Source organism: Otolemur garnettii, unplaced genomic scaffold, assembly GCF_000181295.1.
Source record: "Otolemur garnettii isolate 467f Iridium unplaced genomic scaffold, OtoGar3 scaffold00114, whole genome shotgun sequence".
Taxonomy (NCBI): Eukaryota; Metazoa; Chordata; class Mammalia; order Primates; family Galagidae; genus Otolemur; species Otolemur garnettii.
Genome location: NW_003852509.1, coordinates 5,156,911 through 5,173,972, shown reverse-complemented (window position 1 = coordinate 5,173,972; position 17,062 = coordinate 5,156,911). Strand labels below are relative to the sequence as shown.

The window sequence follows — 17,062 nt, the reverse complement described above, 5'->3', positions numbered from 1 at the left end:
GCTGTGACCCCGGGCACAGCAGCCAGGCTGGGCTCACACTCTGACCCCGGGCACAGCAGCCAGGCTGGGCTCACGCTGTGACCCCGGGCACAGCAGCCAGGCTGGGCTCACACTCTGACCCTGGGGAAGCCCGTGTCCTCAGCCCTCACCGGAACCTCAGGCAACTGGGAAACAATTCCACACCCTGCCTCAGTCTCTATAACAATTAATTGCTACAGATTTTTTTTTAAATGGAAAAATGAATACTATCTGGGGAGACACAAAATTAAATGCCTCTGGAAACAGCTTAAAACATCCCCAAATCTTCCAAGTAGCCCCTAGAGACAGGGAAGCTGCTTTTTAAATTTCAAACTTTACTGTTGTTTTTAAATTTGAAAACCAAAACACAAGCAAAATACTAAAAAAAACTACAATATATTATGTTAAAAAGCTAGTGTCTTCAATATAAGAAAAGTTTTATAAAACAATAAGAAAAATTAAACCAGCCAAGTAGAAATAGGGGGGAAGGGGACTTACCTTCTTGGTCAAGGAGAACACAGTTCAACTGTATCCAGACCAGTTTTTGTGGGTAGGTGAGAGGTCAAAGACCAAAAATAAAAGATTATTTCAAAATGTGAATGAAAGGAAACAAAGTCCAGGTTCTATGTGGGCAACGTTGGCCTTTATTCCCGCCTGGGTGCAGGCAAGCTGAGTTCAAGAAGGAGTCAGCCCATGAGTTAAGGTGGATGGAAATTTAAAGGGTCAGAGGATAGGGGTTGGCACATTCCCTCTTTCCTGGGTATTTGGGCGGGCCCCTCCATTTGACTCTATCAGTAGGAAATGTGAAGACCCAGGGCTCCTGCCTGCCCAGGGGCCTTTGTCCTCAGGGACCAGACCCTGAAGGCACAAAGGAGTCTTTATCAGAGGAATCTGCCCAGGGTTCTGGTGACCACTCCCCTCATTGGTCAGACCTGCCTGTGTGGCCTTCAAGAGTTGTTTTTCCTCCTGTTAACTTCTGTAAAACAAAATCTTTTAAAAGTAGGAGAAAGGGCATCAAGAAAGGGCCACACAGGAAAGTCTACTGTTTCCCTGACAGGCTCCAGATGGCGAATCTGGGCATCCTCTTCCCTAAGGCACAGTACTCCTCAGGAGAATTCTCAGGGGGACAGCAGGCACAGAAGGCTCCCCTTTCTCTGTGTAATGTTCAAAGATTCTAGGCGAGGCCACAGATTCTGAGTCAGCTGCAGACTTAGTGCACTCCCTTAAAACAACCTGCATTTAAGACCTAGTTTTAGGAGTTTAAAACTCCTAGTTTCAGGATTAAAAAGTCACTGACTTCACTATTCCTGAATCACTACGATACAATTTAACAAGAGTTTTTTGTGCTCCACCATTTATCTCAGAATACCCAACTAAAGATCTTGACAGCGTTTAAATTTTAACACACCAGAAACTAGCACTGGAAGACCCTGAGGACACAGCTTTTGAGACAAATGACCTCTGTTCTCTGTTGATACCCATTTTGGAACCCAGACAATGCACACCCAGAGTGCTAAGCTACTTTGGTGGGAATTTCCCAGTTTGGAAACTTCTGATGTCTTTTAAAACATATATTTGAAAATGAACTGGCCAAGGACATGTTGGTGATGGCTGTTACTCAAGGAGAAGGGCTGGGGGAACTTCTCCCTGTACTAAATGTTTTAACAGGGTGTTTGGCTGAAATAAAAATTAATCTTTTATAAATGATGGCTTAATATTCATCAATACGCATTATGATCATCACACAATTTTGTATGCCTGATAAAACAAATATATTTGAAATTACTAATATATTCCAAAATCAAAAGCTATAAACACTGCCTACTTAGCAGACAGATCTACTGACCTAAAACACCCTGGCTACGCCTTCCTGGGTACAAATATTCTTTTGTTCAACAGATTTGTAAAGTACAGGAAAAGGATTAATTCAGTAAGTGCATTAACTGTTCTGTAAGATCCTTACGTACCTTTGCCATTAAATGCCAAGTCAGCTTTAATAACAGGCACATTATGAGTCTCATAAAACTCAGGAGGAGGATGGAGCTTTTATGTGGATGACTATTGTTATTCACAATAGTGAAGATGCTTAAAATTTCCCTTTTTATGAATCTGGAAAAAGCACTCGTGGCAAAAAAACACAATCCATTACCTTTGCCAACCAAAATCCAAACTGCCGAGTGCAGGAGGCTGCCTAGAAATATTTCAGACGTGCACTTCACCTGCTGCCAGAAGCCAGCGTAAAAATCCTTTCTCTCCCACAAACTTCCAATGAAGTCTGTGAGGATGCTCTTTAGTCACAGCAGTGGGGCTGTACCAGCCACAAACCAACGTGATTAGGTACTCAACGCTTCAGCGAGGGTTTAGGTGGACAATAAGAAGAAAAGTGATTATTTTCAAATCCCAGGCCTGTGTGTAACAGTGCAGAAATCATGACCTGAAGGGCAAACAGCCTCCCCATCAATAATTCTCACAGGGGAATGAGGGAGCAGGGAGAGTGGAGGAGCGAGGGGGACGGGAGGTCTCAGGGGACACCTCTTGGGAGTGGACACAGTTATAAGAGGGACTTTACCTAACAAAAGCAATCAGTGTAACCTAATTTTTGTACCCTCAATGAATGCCAAACAACCTCCCCCCAAACTCTGTTTCTTTTCATTTCCCCCTTATGTTATCATCACTATCAGAAATTACATATTTTTAACATTTATATCCATTAAAATAGTTTTCTACTTAGAGATTTTATGCCAGGGGTCCTCAAACTTTTTAAACAGGGGCCAGTTCACTGTCCCTCAGACCGTTGGAGGGCTGGACTGTGGGCCCTGGGATGAGTCGGTTGTTAAGGAGGACAGGCAGCGGTGGCAAAAACACCCAGTGGGCTGGATAAATGTCCTAGGTGGGCGGCATGTGGCCCATGGGCCGTAGTTTGAGGATGCCTGGTTTATGCTTTTACCTTTTAAATTCTACATGAGAAAAGAGGTTTGCTCACCACTATTATATAATAGTACTAAAGGAATCTGTATTTGCCCCAGAGTTTTACATTTTTGTATACTTTTTGTTTTTTGAGACAGAGTCTCACTATGGTCACCCTTGGTAGCGTGCTGTGGTGTCACAGCCCATAGCAACCTCAAACTCTTGGGCTTAAGTGATTCTCTTGCCTCAGCCTCCCAAGTAGCTGAGACTACAGGTGCCCGTCACGATGCCCAGCTATGTTTTTATTGTAATTGTCATTGTTGTTTAGCAGGCTTGGGCCCAGTTCAAATCCGCTGGTGCCCTAACCACTGAGCACTGGGTGCCGAGCCTTTTGTACACTTGTGTATTGCTGTCTAGCACCCTTTAAGGTCAGCTGGAAAGACTCCCTTTAGCACTTCTTACTGACGCAAGTCTAGTGACGATGAACTTCCTCAGCTTTTGTTTATCTGGTAAAGTTTTTTTTTTTTGGAAACAGAGTCTTACTTTGTCACCCTCGGTAGAGTGTTATGGCATCACAGCTCACAGCAACCTCAAACTCTTGGGCTTAATCGATTCTCTTGCCTCAGCCTCCCAGGTAGCTAGGATTACAGGCACCTGCCACAGTGCCCAGCTATTTTTGTTGTTGTTGTCATTGTTGTTTAGCAGCCTGGGCAGGTTTGAACCCACCAGCCCTGGTGCATGTGACTGGTGCCCTACCCACTGAACTACGGGCGACAAACCTATCTGGGAAAGTTTTTACTCTTCATTTTTGAAGGACAGTTTGCCTGCTACAGTTTTCTTGGCTGCTGGCCAGTTTCTCCTTTTTTTTCTTACAGCACATTAGCTGAATCATCTCATTCCCTTTGTATTATAAGCTTTCTCCTAGGAAATCTGCGGATAATCTTATGGGAACTCCCTGTTATGTGATAAGCCAATCACTTCTGCTGCTTTCAAAATGGTCTCTTAATATTTGACTTTGGACAATTTGAATATCATCTGTCTCAGTGTGGGCTTGGGTTTCATCGTCGCTGGGGTCCTGTAAGCTTCTTGAATTTGGATGTGCATTTCCTTCTCCACCTCTGGAATGTTTTGCATCACTAGTTTTCAAGTAAGCTCTCTGCTCCCTTCTTTCTCCTTCCCTAACCTACATTCTGGTTCACTCAGTGACACAGTGTAAGTTCCTTTGGTTATTCCTCACTTCTCTTCATTTGTTTTGTTCCTCTGACTTGATACTTTCAAACCAGCTATTGAGTTTGCTTATTCTTTGTTTGACATACTTAGGTCTGCGTTTGCACCCTATAGATAATTTTTCAATTCAGTTATTCTTTACCTCCAGCTCAGCACAACCAGGAGAGAGCACAAAGCTTGTAGCTTAACCCTCGGGTGAGGAGAAGACGGGAAAGTTCACCCTCAGTCTGTGGCAACACTGAACTCTCTGGTGCTACAAAAAGCCACGGAGCTGGCGGTGCTCTGAGTTGGGGGAGACAGAAACTAGGCCATCAGGCACTACCTTCCCCAAAGCCAGGACATGGGGCTTCTCTTCCGGTCTTCTCTTTCCCTGCCACACTCATGCTCAAGCTGGGTGTGGTCTTAATCAGGCTGAGCCGGGCCAGCTTGGTGGGAGGCCACCAGGGTGCAAGACCCATTTCGGTGCAGCCGTTATGGGCTTTGGGCTTATCTAGGCTACTGTGATTTTTTAAGTGGTTTCTATAGTTCTCACACCAGTGTTGTGGACTGTGTCCGTGAGGGAGGAGGTCTGAGGCTTTCTATCTGCCATCATGCTGCTGTCGCCTCTGTCACATGGAGAAACACAGGGGAATTATGGAAAACTCGGCCCTCATTTGGATCTGGCACCTGCAGTGGGAGAGGTCTGGTGGGACTCAGTCCTTAATCTGTGAGGGCTGTACTAATTCTGGGTAGTGAGTGTTAGAAGTGAATTAAATTGTAGGACACTCAGTTTGATTAAGAATTGGCTGGTATCAGAAACACACACACACACACACACACACAGGTACATATTTTTTCTATGACAAAAATAAAGGTGTAAGAATATCATCCTAATCATCATAGTTATACAGTGTCTGTTCCCTATAAAATTTCTTGACATAGCTTCTTGCCACATCTAACAAAATTTCTAAGTTATACTTCAGGGAAAAAAAAATCCACTTATTTTTTAAAAATCATCACTATAAGACAACCTTGTTTTAAATAATTCTCAATTAACCCAAGCAAATGAACAAGAAAAAGAGCAAACAACCCCATTAATCATTGGGAAAGAGACATAAATCTTTTGATAAGAGAACACCGAAGGCCAACATACACAAGAAAAAATGCTCATTGTCCCTAATCAGAGAAATGAAAACCAAAAACACTCTAAGACATCACCTAACCCCAGTGAGAAAAGCCCACACCACCAAGTCCCAAAGCTGCAGATGCTGGTGTGGCTGTGGAGAGAAAGGAACCCTCATGCGTTGTTGGTGCGACTGCAAACTAGTGCAGCCTTCTGGAACCAAGTATGGAGAACCCTCAAGGAGCTCAAGGTAGACTTTCCATTTGATCCTCAAATCCCATTACTAGGTATCTACTCAGAAGAAAAAGAAATCATTTTACCCTAAGGACATTTGCACCCAACTATTTATAGCAGCTCCGTTCACAATCACAAAGATGTGGAAACAACCCAAGAGCCCATCAACACAGGAATGGATTCACAAACTGCAGGGCAAGTATCCCAGGGAAGGTAAGTCAGCTGTAAAACAAAGATGGAGACTCTGCATCTCTGTATTTACCTGGTTGGATTTGAAGAATATTTTCCTAAGTACAGTATCACAAGAATGGACAAACAAGTATCTCATGTACTTAATACTGTGTTAAAACTAGTTGATGAACAACTACAAGCCCGCATGAGAGAAAAACAATTCAATTCAAGCAAGGGGGAGGCGGGGGTGGGTAAGTTCCCACCTGTTGGGCACAATGTAGGGGTATATGGCACAGCTCCTGAGCGAAGGACTCAAGTGCAACTAGTACAAATGTAAACAAGGTAACCTAATCATATGTGCCCTCATATTAATCCCAAATTAAAAAATACATAAATAACTCTTATTCATCTTCCATCAGCAAGCTTAGTCTTAGCCATAGCCAAATACTTAGCAAAGAAGATACAAAAAGCGGTGCAAGTAGTTACAGGGAAACACGAAATTACTCCAGATATTTTAAAGTTTCAGAATTGGGACAGGAGAAGAGATGTTGAACAGAATCAGGACAAATGCGAGGCCACTGGGCTTGCTGTGTAATAAAGTTTATTGGCGATGACAGAGTTTGCTACTGTAACGGAATAGAAAACAAAAGATAGGATGGGAGCAGTGCAGCGTTCAACAAAGTCAAGGATCCAGGCTCCTGTATTTCCTCCTCCTGCCACGTCTGGGTCAGTACAGGGTGAAAGATGGTCCATTACGTCCACTGACCCACGTGGAGGGGAAGAGAAGAGCAGGGCGCGTGCAGGGAGGTGTGAGTGAGTGCTGCCTCTGCCCAGTGCAGTGGTCAGACTCCACAGAGCACTGTGATCTCGTGTGGACAGCCACAGACGCAAGGAAAACTTGGGGAAATCAGCAACGCCACTCAGACGGGTACATGTTAGCGCTAACCACGGTCCATAGAGAAAGGTGTTACTGTCACAAAGTTCTACTGTCTGCAAGGACGCTGCCCGATCCTTTAGCCTCTGTGCTCTGACAGGATGAAGGTATTGCCTGTGATCCCAGACTGCTCTGATGTCTTCTCTTCTACTATACAATCATTATTAATGTCTTCATAGAATGGGATAAAGGACCAAATAAGACAATCTATGTGAAACATTTAGAGCTATACAAATCCACTTTTTTTTCCCCAGGAATAATATGTATAAATGAGCTCCATGGTAATGCTATTTATTTTTGACTTTAGCTATTAAGACTTCTTATTTCTACCTTAAATCACAAAAAATTCTGTATCACAAATTCTAATTCATTAGATTTTAATGAATTAAATTGCCTTAGAGTTAGATTTCAAAGATCACATAATCTAAATTAAAGGTCAACAAATAATGGCCTGTGTTTATAAATAAAGTTTTATTGGAATGTAGTCACACCCATTCACTTACATTGTGGCTGCTTCCCCTCTGCAAAGGCAGCCTGGAGCAGTTGTGACAAACACCGTAGGGCCATCAAGCCTAAAACCTTCAAGGTCGGCTCCCTTAGACCTCTCATTCCTCACTTACACAGGTAATCTGGAGAGAGCGGAGAACTGACTTGCTGCAGGTCACAGGATGAGGGACTCTGCTGGAACCCAGACCTACTTCCTATTAGAAACTTCTCCAACACTGTGTTATCCCCCCCCCCCATTCTAGTCAGGAACACCTGGATTAGGGTCAACTGGACCATGAGTTCTGTTCTCGAGGGTGTTTAAAAGGCCACAAGCAGTAAGGGCATTGGATGGAGTAGGAAGAGGACAGCTCTTCACAGCAGGAGCTGCAGCAGAAAAGCCAGAGGCCATGTGCTTTGGCCTCAGCTGGGAGGAGCGTAGGTGAAATGTTCTGCTGCCCTGCAAAACTCAGAAGGCACCGTGAGCAAGGATTCAGGGATTACAGAAGAATGTTAGCAAGCAGGTGAATTTGCAGACACGCCGCCCGTGAGTACTGCAGAGTAATGGTACCTTATTCTCAGGTACAGATGTGTAGCACGTGCCATGGTGCCTGGCCCATGCTGGTACCACACCTAGGCTTATATCCTCCAAATCGAGAGGCGTCCATTTACTAAAAAAAAAAGCAAAAACAAAAAAGCCTGTCTACTGAGTAAAAAGCTTTCCACTTTCTGTATACAGTAGCACACCAACATAAAAGGATTCAAGGAATCTTTCAAGAGTGATAACTAATCAATACCAGCCACCCAGTTATAACACTTTTGTACAGAGTGCTGTGCTTTTGTCTATGAGATTATACAGCTAAATCATGGGTTTCTTTATTTGATAAACATTTATTAATACCTTGAAAAGTACAGGGGCAAATCCAGAGCCCCCTCTCCCCAGTGCACAGGTTCGACACCCTCATTCTCTGTCCTGGGCTTTGGAAGCAGCTTTACCCCAGCTTGTGGGTCCCCTCCCCCATTCCTATACCAAAGAGAGGTGAGGACAGGCTGTCCTCCTTTGTAGCAGCCCCCAGGGGACTCCCAGGGCAGAAACTGTGATTTATCTGGTTATGTACAGCACCGAGACGGAAAAGTGAACAGACAAAGGACTGCCTGCCTGAGTAGACAGGAAGGAACAGGGTTCCCGGAAGGCTGAGGCTGCTCTCAGTCTGAATCTGGGTTCACTCTGAAACAACAGGAAACCCCTGGAGGTGCTGCGCCGGCCCCAGGATCAGCAACGGGACCCTCAGTCTGTCTCCAACGTCACAATTAGAACAGCGACTTTTAGATACTCTAAGTAGCGCTTATGCTCTGGCAAGAACCAGTGAAAGTAAATCTTATCAATTAGGGTTATAAACTCTCAGGAATAACACTTTCAACATAAATACTCAATATTAGCATTTATAGGTGAACATGTAGAGGGTAATGGACTAGGGCCTGAGAGACAGATACTTAAGCCTTAATCATTCTATCCCGACATAGTAGAGAACCTTGGAATTTACCTAGCTAATTCCTTGAGAGATTCTACAGGCCCAGGCAAGTAGAAAAACCCACAATCCCTCTTTGATGAGCTGATCTTAAAGCTGCGAGAGCACTCTAGGGCTCTGCTCTCCAATTCAGCGGTAGTAGCTAAAAATAGCTATTGAGGACCTGAATTAGGGCTAAGGGGACTGATGTTTTAATTATTTCAATTTCAACTTCAAAAACAAATACTCCATTTCAGTTATTGGAAAACTTTTAAGTATGTTTGGAACAACATGGATAAAACAATCTACTTTTTCAACTGTAAATTTTATAAAGTACAAACAATGATCAAGTATTTCAGGTGAAAATACAGCAAATTGAGCCAAGCTGATAAATGTAAAACACAGACCAGACTCCAGAGACTATAGAAAAAAAAAATGCAAAGGATCTCACTAATTTTAAATTGACTACATATTGATACATTATTTTATATATATCAAACTAAAATGCATTAAAACTTTTTTTTTACTCTCTATTGTGGCTACTAGAAAATGTTTGCGATACGTTTTCAAAGCACAGAAGTACTCCTTACTGCACCAGCAGAAGCCTCCAGCCTCTGTCGGGGAGGGTGAGCAGCCCTCCTCCCTTCCTCGCAAAGCGCTCAGATGTGACTGAAGTGCCTCTGCACACTGAGTATCCGATTCGGCTCCTCTGAGTGTCCAGTGTCACTAACCCTATGAAATAGTATTTGTTTACCCAAAAACAACTTAATGTCTAGAAGCGGCTCAGACCTAAGGATGGAGAGCGAGTGTCCATCTTGCAGATGCTACAGTTCCTTCCCTGACTTCTGCCTTTCCCTCCTCACTCCCGCAGAGCCATGACAGCATCTATGGCAGGCAGTGGTGGCTCCTGAGGAGCCCCCAGTCTAGTCCATTCCTTTTGCAGGTCCTTGTGGGTACCAGCAAGTGGTCAGGGGGTGCAACAACAGGCAAATATGGGCCCTCTCTAGCAGAGCTTTCAGTCTAGAATTAGACGGCTTAAGAGAGACGAAAGTGCTTTCTGAAGGCCTGTCAGGTGTGCAGGGTGCAGAGGTGAGCATCATTAGCAGAACACGTCTGTCCTGATGTCTGGAGTCACCTTCCCCCCATGCCTGTCCACTTTGCTGCACCCCTCCCTGCTCACCCACTGGGGAACAGAGCGCTCTGGAGTACCACCAAAGACCCTTGTGGAGGGATAAAAGGAAGCCTAATCATAAGTTAGGAAAAAGTATTAATTATTGCCCATTATTTAATAAGATCTACTTTCTCTTCTCTTAGTGTGTCGGATTGTCAGAGAAAAATATTAAGGGCTCGCTATGGATGATTTCATTTACTCTCCATTTTTTTCATTTTACCCCTAAGAGGCAGGGTGGCCTGGTTTACATATGCTGGATACTGACACAGACCTCCAGGGTTTGACTATGATTCCTGTAAGGTCAGATACTAAATTAGTCTCTGCCCAGTTTCATAACTACTGAAAATGGAAGAGAATGCCCCAAATCCTCCCTTCCTGGGAGGAGATGGGCCTCACTCCAGCTGCCAGCTGATTCCGTGTTCAAGCTCTAGCTCCTCTTAATGACAGGACAGATTTAGCAACTGTACCTTGAGAACATGAATGTGACAGGGCAGATCTACAGAGGAGTAAGATTTCTTCACCTTTACAATCTTTGTCTGTGATATACTCACATCCTAGATAAATGCTCACTCATGATAAAACTGTTTTCTTTTTCTTCTAATACTGTGAAATTGTCTAGGTTGGGATTTTGTTTTTAATTATATTTCTACAACATTCTACCATTTTTTTTTTTTTCAGTTTTTGGCCGGGGCTGGGTTTGAACCCGCCACCTCTGGCACATGGGGCTGGTGCCCTACCCTTTGCGCCACAGGCACCGCCCAACATTCTACCATTGTTAAAGAAAATGTTTTTCTGACATTATTAAAAAAAAAAAATGGAAGACTTTATTGAAGACTACCTCAATAGGGGAGAGAAATCTAGTTCAACTCCCAGGACAGCAAAGAGAGCCACAGTTTACAGCCAAGCAGAAGAGGGGTCCATGGACAGAAAGAGATGAGGAGAAGACGTCAGGGCAGGGACTCTCCCTAAATGCAGGTCAACAACTCAGATGTTAAGAGTGGGGGATTCTCACTGGGGGGACCCCTGCCAGGCCGGTGAGGCAGGCTGAAGGAGGCGTCCTCACTGAAGTTTGGTCCAGGAGCCAGTCACCTCCTAGTAGCTGCATGACCTTTCCAAAGTCACCTACTGTTGTAACTGGTTTCTTCACCTAGCAAATGGTAGCACCAACCCCAAGGGCTTCTAAGTTGTGCTTGAGCACAGACCCCAATGAACACCAGCACCAGCTCTCCTAGTCTCAATTTTATAGTCAAAAAGCAAAATTAAAGGTTGGCAAGGTGAAGGAGCTTGCACAAGGTCATGTGGCAACAAGGGACAGGTGGGCATGGACTGAGCCAAGGCCACCAGAAACCAAGGCACAAATCTGAACTGTCAGGCTGCTTTCATGGGAATAGTGTCATCTGGGCTACAGTTCTGTATGTTTCATGAGGTGGTAATAAAATTGTCAGGGACATTTTTAGAAGTCTTTGTTTAGGCCTATAAGTATAGAAGAAGATATTTAATATCATCCATGAGAAGACAAATTAAAACCATACTAAGATGCCACTTCCCCATAAAATCTACGTTTTGCTAACATGCTGTGTCACACTACATTGGCATTTTCACACAACACGGCTGGTTGGAATGCAAACCAGTACAACCTCTTTGGGAGAGCAAGTTAGAGCTACCCATCAAAACCACAACTGCATGTCCCCTGGGACTTGGGAGATCCGCTTCCAGAAATTTATCCTCAGATCTGTGAAAGAACTTACGCTATGTGTCTGTAATAGAATGAGACTTTAGAAATCATTTTCCTGAAGGTCATCCATGGGAGACTAGTTAAAGAAATCTGTATATCCATACAAGAAAATACTGTTGCTATGGACTGAATGTATCCCCAAAGTTCAGATGGTGAAGCCCTAACCTTCAAGGTGATGGTGTCTGCAGGTGTGGATCAGGGAGGTGATTAGATAAGGTCATGAGAGTGGGGCTCTCAGGACGGTATCAGTGCCCTAACAAGGGGATGGTATCATGTGTAAACCCACTTCCAGCCTCCAGAACTGCGAGAAACAGATGTTTCTTATTTCAGCTGCCTAATTTGCAGTATTTTTGTTATATCGCCTAATGAACTAAGACAACTATACAACATTTAAATATATCCAAATAGACTAGAAAGAGGAAACCCTTTATGTGCTGATACAGGAAAATCATTTGGTCTATTGATACGGAAAGGTCTACAACTTTTTGCTGAGTGGGAAGAGCCAGGTGTAAAAGCACTTACAGCACTTAGTTCCTGGAGTAGAGGAGGTGCATAATTGCATTTATTTTTGAGAATGGAAAAAAGTAAAGCTATAGAGGTAGGGAGGGGACAGGATGGAATCACCAAGGGGCATTCTGTGGTGCAATCCCAATGTGTCATCCTTCCAACCACCCTCAGGCGCTGCAGAGCAGACCAACCACCAACTCTCCAGTTCATTCCGCTCCTTTCTTCCCAAACAGCACTGATGCAAACATCATCGACAGAAGCCCCTCAGGATCACAAAATAATGATTTTGTGAGATACAAACCGAGATTTAGTACTACTTGGTTCTTCCCTTCTTCAAAGTCTGATTTTAAAATACCCCAAACAGTCCTTGATTCTTTTTTTTCTTTGTAACGCCTATAGAAAATGTTCCTAAGCCTTTTTAAATTTTTTAACGTGAAAATATTGTCAAAATTTCCCTGACGTTTGTTTGTAAATCCATTAGTTTAAAGCTAGTTAAATCTCTGTGCAATCCAGTTCAGAGGCAACCAAAAAACCCCTCTGAACTGTGGAAAGCATCTCTGTGCTCCTTTCTCCACTATTTCCATAAATCTTTGAGGGACAAAGGTTAAGAAAAGTGGCCTGGCAGCCTCAATGTGCATCTGAAGAGGTCAGATAAAGGAATTCTGGTATAGCCATTCGATAGCATTTGACACCACACACCCTGGAAGATGGGTTTTTCCAACTGGCAGTGTTGAAGGTGATGTGCTCTTGGGACACAGGAACAAGTCAGAGTGAGGATCAGTAGTAGCAAACATGTGCTTCTAAACACAGGTAAGAGTTTAACAGGCTTCACCTCCGCAAGGTTCAAGAAGTGAAGACGTAACAGTTGATATCCACAGATATTTGCATCAAAGTATCCTTTTATTAAATAAGTAAACATCAGACTCATGAAAACCTGTGTCTCCTTGTTAAGCGACTTCAGTGAACAATTCTCCTTGTAAACCTCACTGTTATATTTTAATACAAAATAAGTGTGTACTTATGAATTAAAAAGACTAATAGCTTAGAAGAACCTTAGAGAAATTTATTTTCTACAATGTTAAAACATTTCAGTAACAGTTAAGTGTCCCTGACATCCAAGTAATGATTCTGAAGGCCTCACATTTCAAATTGATTAGAACTTAACATTATCTATTTTGTTCGTTTAAAAGGCCAGATTCTAGCTGTGTGACCTGATATGCGAGGAAGTGGACAGGATGGGCTGAACTGCGGAGTGAACACCTTTCTGGAGCCAGGCAGGCACTCCCAACCTGCCTGTTCACTTTCAGACTGACTGACAAATGGGGGACGTGAGAGACTAAAAATGACACAGAACTGAGAATTTCTTTCTCATATGACAGCAAATTCAACGCTCATTAAATCCTACTTATATATTAATTCCTACTTTTCAACTTTAAAACAAAATTTTCTTGGCAGAAGTTTTGTGGTAGACTTTTCGTGAATTTAAAAGTTAATTCTAAGAGAAGTTAGCTTTGAGATAAAGATCAGTCCTCCAGAAGAAATTAACTAAATTTAGAGTATGACTAACCTGTCATAATTAACAAAATTTTTCCCAAGCAAAGAACACATTAAACTATAGATACTCTTAATAAAGTAACATAAAAACGACAGTCAAAACTCAGTCCTAGGAAGATGACACAGGATAAAGCCTAGATGATGGTGGGTTTGGCAATGACTTTTTAGATACAGCACCAAAGATACAATCTGTGAAAGAAATAATTTATAAGCTGGACTTCATTAAAATTAACAACTTCTGTTCTGTGAAAGACACTGTGCACAGAACGAAAAGACAAGCTACAGACTGGGAGAAAATCTCTGTAAAACATGTAGGTATAAGGACTGGTGTCCAAAATATACAAACAGCATTTAAAACTCAACAGTAAGAAATCAAACAATGTAATTAAAAAATGGATCAAAAGGTCTGAACAGATACTGAACCAAAGAAGACATACGGATGACAAGAACATAAGTTGCTTCACATCACATGTCATCAGGAAAATGAAAGCCAGACAAGGAGACCCTGTGAGCACCACCACAATCCAGCCCAACCTTTACCAAGGACCCCCAGGTTGGGGCCACTGGGCTGCACATGCTCTGTTGGATGATGTCAGTAAACACAGGTGGAACCAAGGTGCTCAGGCCCAGAAGCCAGGACTGAATTAAGAGGCGGCACAGCAAGGCAGGATCCAGGACCCAATCAGAGTGAGCTCTGTGTCACTCTGGGGCATGGTCCAATCTGAAGAAGGCTCCCAGCATCACTCCATTGCAAGATCCAATCAAATGACACCTCATGCTATGCTTATAAAACCCAACCAAGTCTTCACCTTAGAGAGAGATGTGACCATTACCTCCTAAGCTCCTGTCTCCCTCCAGGTTGACTTGCCATAAAGCTTTTCTTTTTTCAAAGGCAGGTGCCATGGTATTGGCTTCCATGCATGTTGGGCAGCACCACCAGCACTTCTCTCCTATCAGAATGAACAGAATCCAGACACGGACAACACCAAACACTGGCAAGGATGTAGAGCAGCAGGAACTGTCTATCACTGCTGCTGGGGACACAAAAATGGTGCATCCACTTTCGAAAACAGCTTGGAAAATGAAACACACCTTTACCATATGATCCAGCAGTTGTGCTCCTTGGTATTTACCCAAATAAGTTGAAAACCTATGTCGACACACAAACCTGCCCAGAGATGTTTACAGCGAGCTTTATTCACAACTGCCAAAACTTGGAGGCAACCAAGATGCCCTTCAACAGGTGAATGTATAAACTGTGGCACGTCATACAATGGAATAATACTCAGGGCTAAAAGGAAATGGCTCTCAACCCATGAAAAGACATGGAAGAGACTTAAATGCATGTTACCAAGTGAAAACAGCCAGTCTGAAAGGGACAAACTGTGTGACTCTAAGTCTATGACATTCTGGAAATAACAATGGAAACAGTAGAACAGGTGGAGCGTGGAGAGTTCTTAGAGCAGTGAAAGTGGCGGATGCCAGTCATTATTGATTTGTACACACCATGTAAACCATGAAGAGTGAGCCTTAATGTAAAGGATGGATTCTGGGTGAATCTGTGTCAACACAGGACCACAGATTGTGACAAATGGGGGGAAGGAGATGCTGAGTGACAGCGAGTAAGGAAGAGGGGGTATAATCGGTGGGCACATGGGAATTCTCTGCACTTTCCACTTTCCCTTGAAATTTGCTGGGTACCTAAAAAAATCTATTTTAAAAGGAGTTTTTGGTTTTTTGTTTTGTTCTTGAGTACATAAAGGGTATAGATGACAATTGTATAAACAGATGATCAGGCAAAGAGCCTTAACAAATTTGTTGCCGATGACGGAATCTAGATGGCAGGTATGGGGGTGTCAATCTGTCTTCCTACAGTTCTGTATGTCAGAAATTTTTTCAAAATAAAAACTTAAGGGCAGTGCCTGTGGCTCAGAGGAGTAGGGAGCTGGCCTCATATATCGGAGGTGGAGGGTTCAAACCCAGCCCCGGCCAAAACAAAACAAAACAAAAAACTGCAAAATAAGAACTTAAGAGGAAAAAGTGGTTTTTCCAGTATTCATTAGAAGAAATAGAAACAACACGGGAAGGCTCAATTTAAAATTTCCAAGCGTTCATCCATGCACAATGATTCTGTTCACCTTTGACCAACCTTATTTATTTACAGCTCCTTCCCTCAACCCTGTAACCACATATAAATCCACCATTATATTAAGAAAAGACTTGCTAATAGAGTAACCATATTTTGAGATTTAAAAAGAGGTAGCTAAGCACTAACTGTTGAAAAGTAATTTCTCAAAGACAAGTTCAGAAAATAACCGTATCAAATACCGAAGACAAGTATAAGGTAATCCCATTTCTGTGATGGGGGAACTGAATTTAACTCCTGTAAGAAATGAAACAACTTCATTACCTAAGAAATTCTTTTTGCTCCAACCGGAGAAGGAACAATCTCTCCAAAGAGAGAGATCATTCCCTTCTCCACAGCTTGAGAGTAGCAGGAGAAAGTTGCCAAATATTTCACACGAAAATAAATTTTGTGACCCTCGTTTAAGAAAAAAGCTGGATTTCTGACCTAAATTTTGTTGCACATGAGGAATACTGCGTTGGGGTAAAAGGGATTCTGCGTTACTGTGTAGAATGAGTTAGCATATGTAATGCACACAGGATCCACCTGGGATCCTTTTTAATTAAAAAATTCTAGACATACCAAACATATCTCTGCACTTGCTGGCCAATGTTCCTTCAATGTTCTGTATAAAGGACTTCTGCTTTCCCCCCAGAAAACTCAAAGGTTTAAGAAAAGGAAATATTGTTTACGCAAACAAATATTCAGCCCACTTGAGCATTTCTCTGTGGTCATCAGGGGCATCTTGGTCTCCTGGAAGAGAGGTCACAGAGCCAGATGAATCAGGCCTGCGCCGGCCGGGCCTCGGAACACCTGCCCGGGAGCCGCGCACTGCCACGTCTCGAAGGCCGCGAGCCCCACTCTGGGGGACGCTGAGGGCAGCGCCGCCGGCCCGCAGTGTTCTCGGGGACAGCCCCCTAGTGAACCAACGCGTTTCAGGGGTTCTAGAACCCCCGCAACCCGCCAGGACGCCGGCTTTCCTGTCTACTAACTGGGGGGTCGACACCAGCAACTGTGGAACCTCGGACAATCCTTGGGGCAAGTTCTGACTCTGCAGTCGGGATCCTCACAAACGCCGCCCCTACCTACGTGGCTCCCACCCTACCTGCGCACCCCGACTCTGCCCCGGCCTGCGCGTCCCGGTTTACGCGCCCCGTCCACCTGCGCGCCCCCCACCTACCCGCATCCACTACCGGCACGCCCCCCACCTGTGCGCCCCCTCACCTGTACCGGGGTGGGGACTGCGGGCGGGGCCCCCCCCTGCAAGCCGTCCTCCTCCTCGGGGGGCTCGTCCAGCAGCACCCGGCTCCGGCTGAGCTTCCACATGCTCCGCGTTCCTCCTCGCCGCCCGGCGCTCGGCCCGCGGCTCCTGCAGGGCACCGGCCC

At 43.9% G+C, this 17,062-nt stretch overlaps 1 protein-coding gene across 1 annotated transcript in view; it reads right to left on the bottom strand.

The window, feature by feature from the left end:
- Positions 1 to 17,013, bottom strand: part of TDRP (testis development related protein) — a 30,883-nt gene extending 13,870 nt beyond the window's left edge. The window contains exon 1 of the mRNA XM_012809827.2: positions 16,901 to 17,013. Coding sequence (XP_012665281.1) covers positions 16,901 to 17,002 — 102 coding nt within the window. The 5' untranslated portion in view covers positions 17,003 to 17,013. The remainder of the gene's footprint in view (positions 1 to 16,900) is intronic.
- Positions 17,014 to 17,062: the final 49 nt, after the last annotated feature.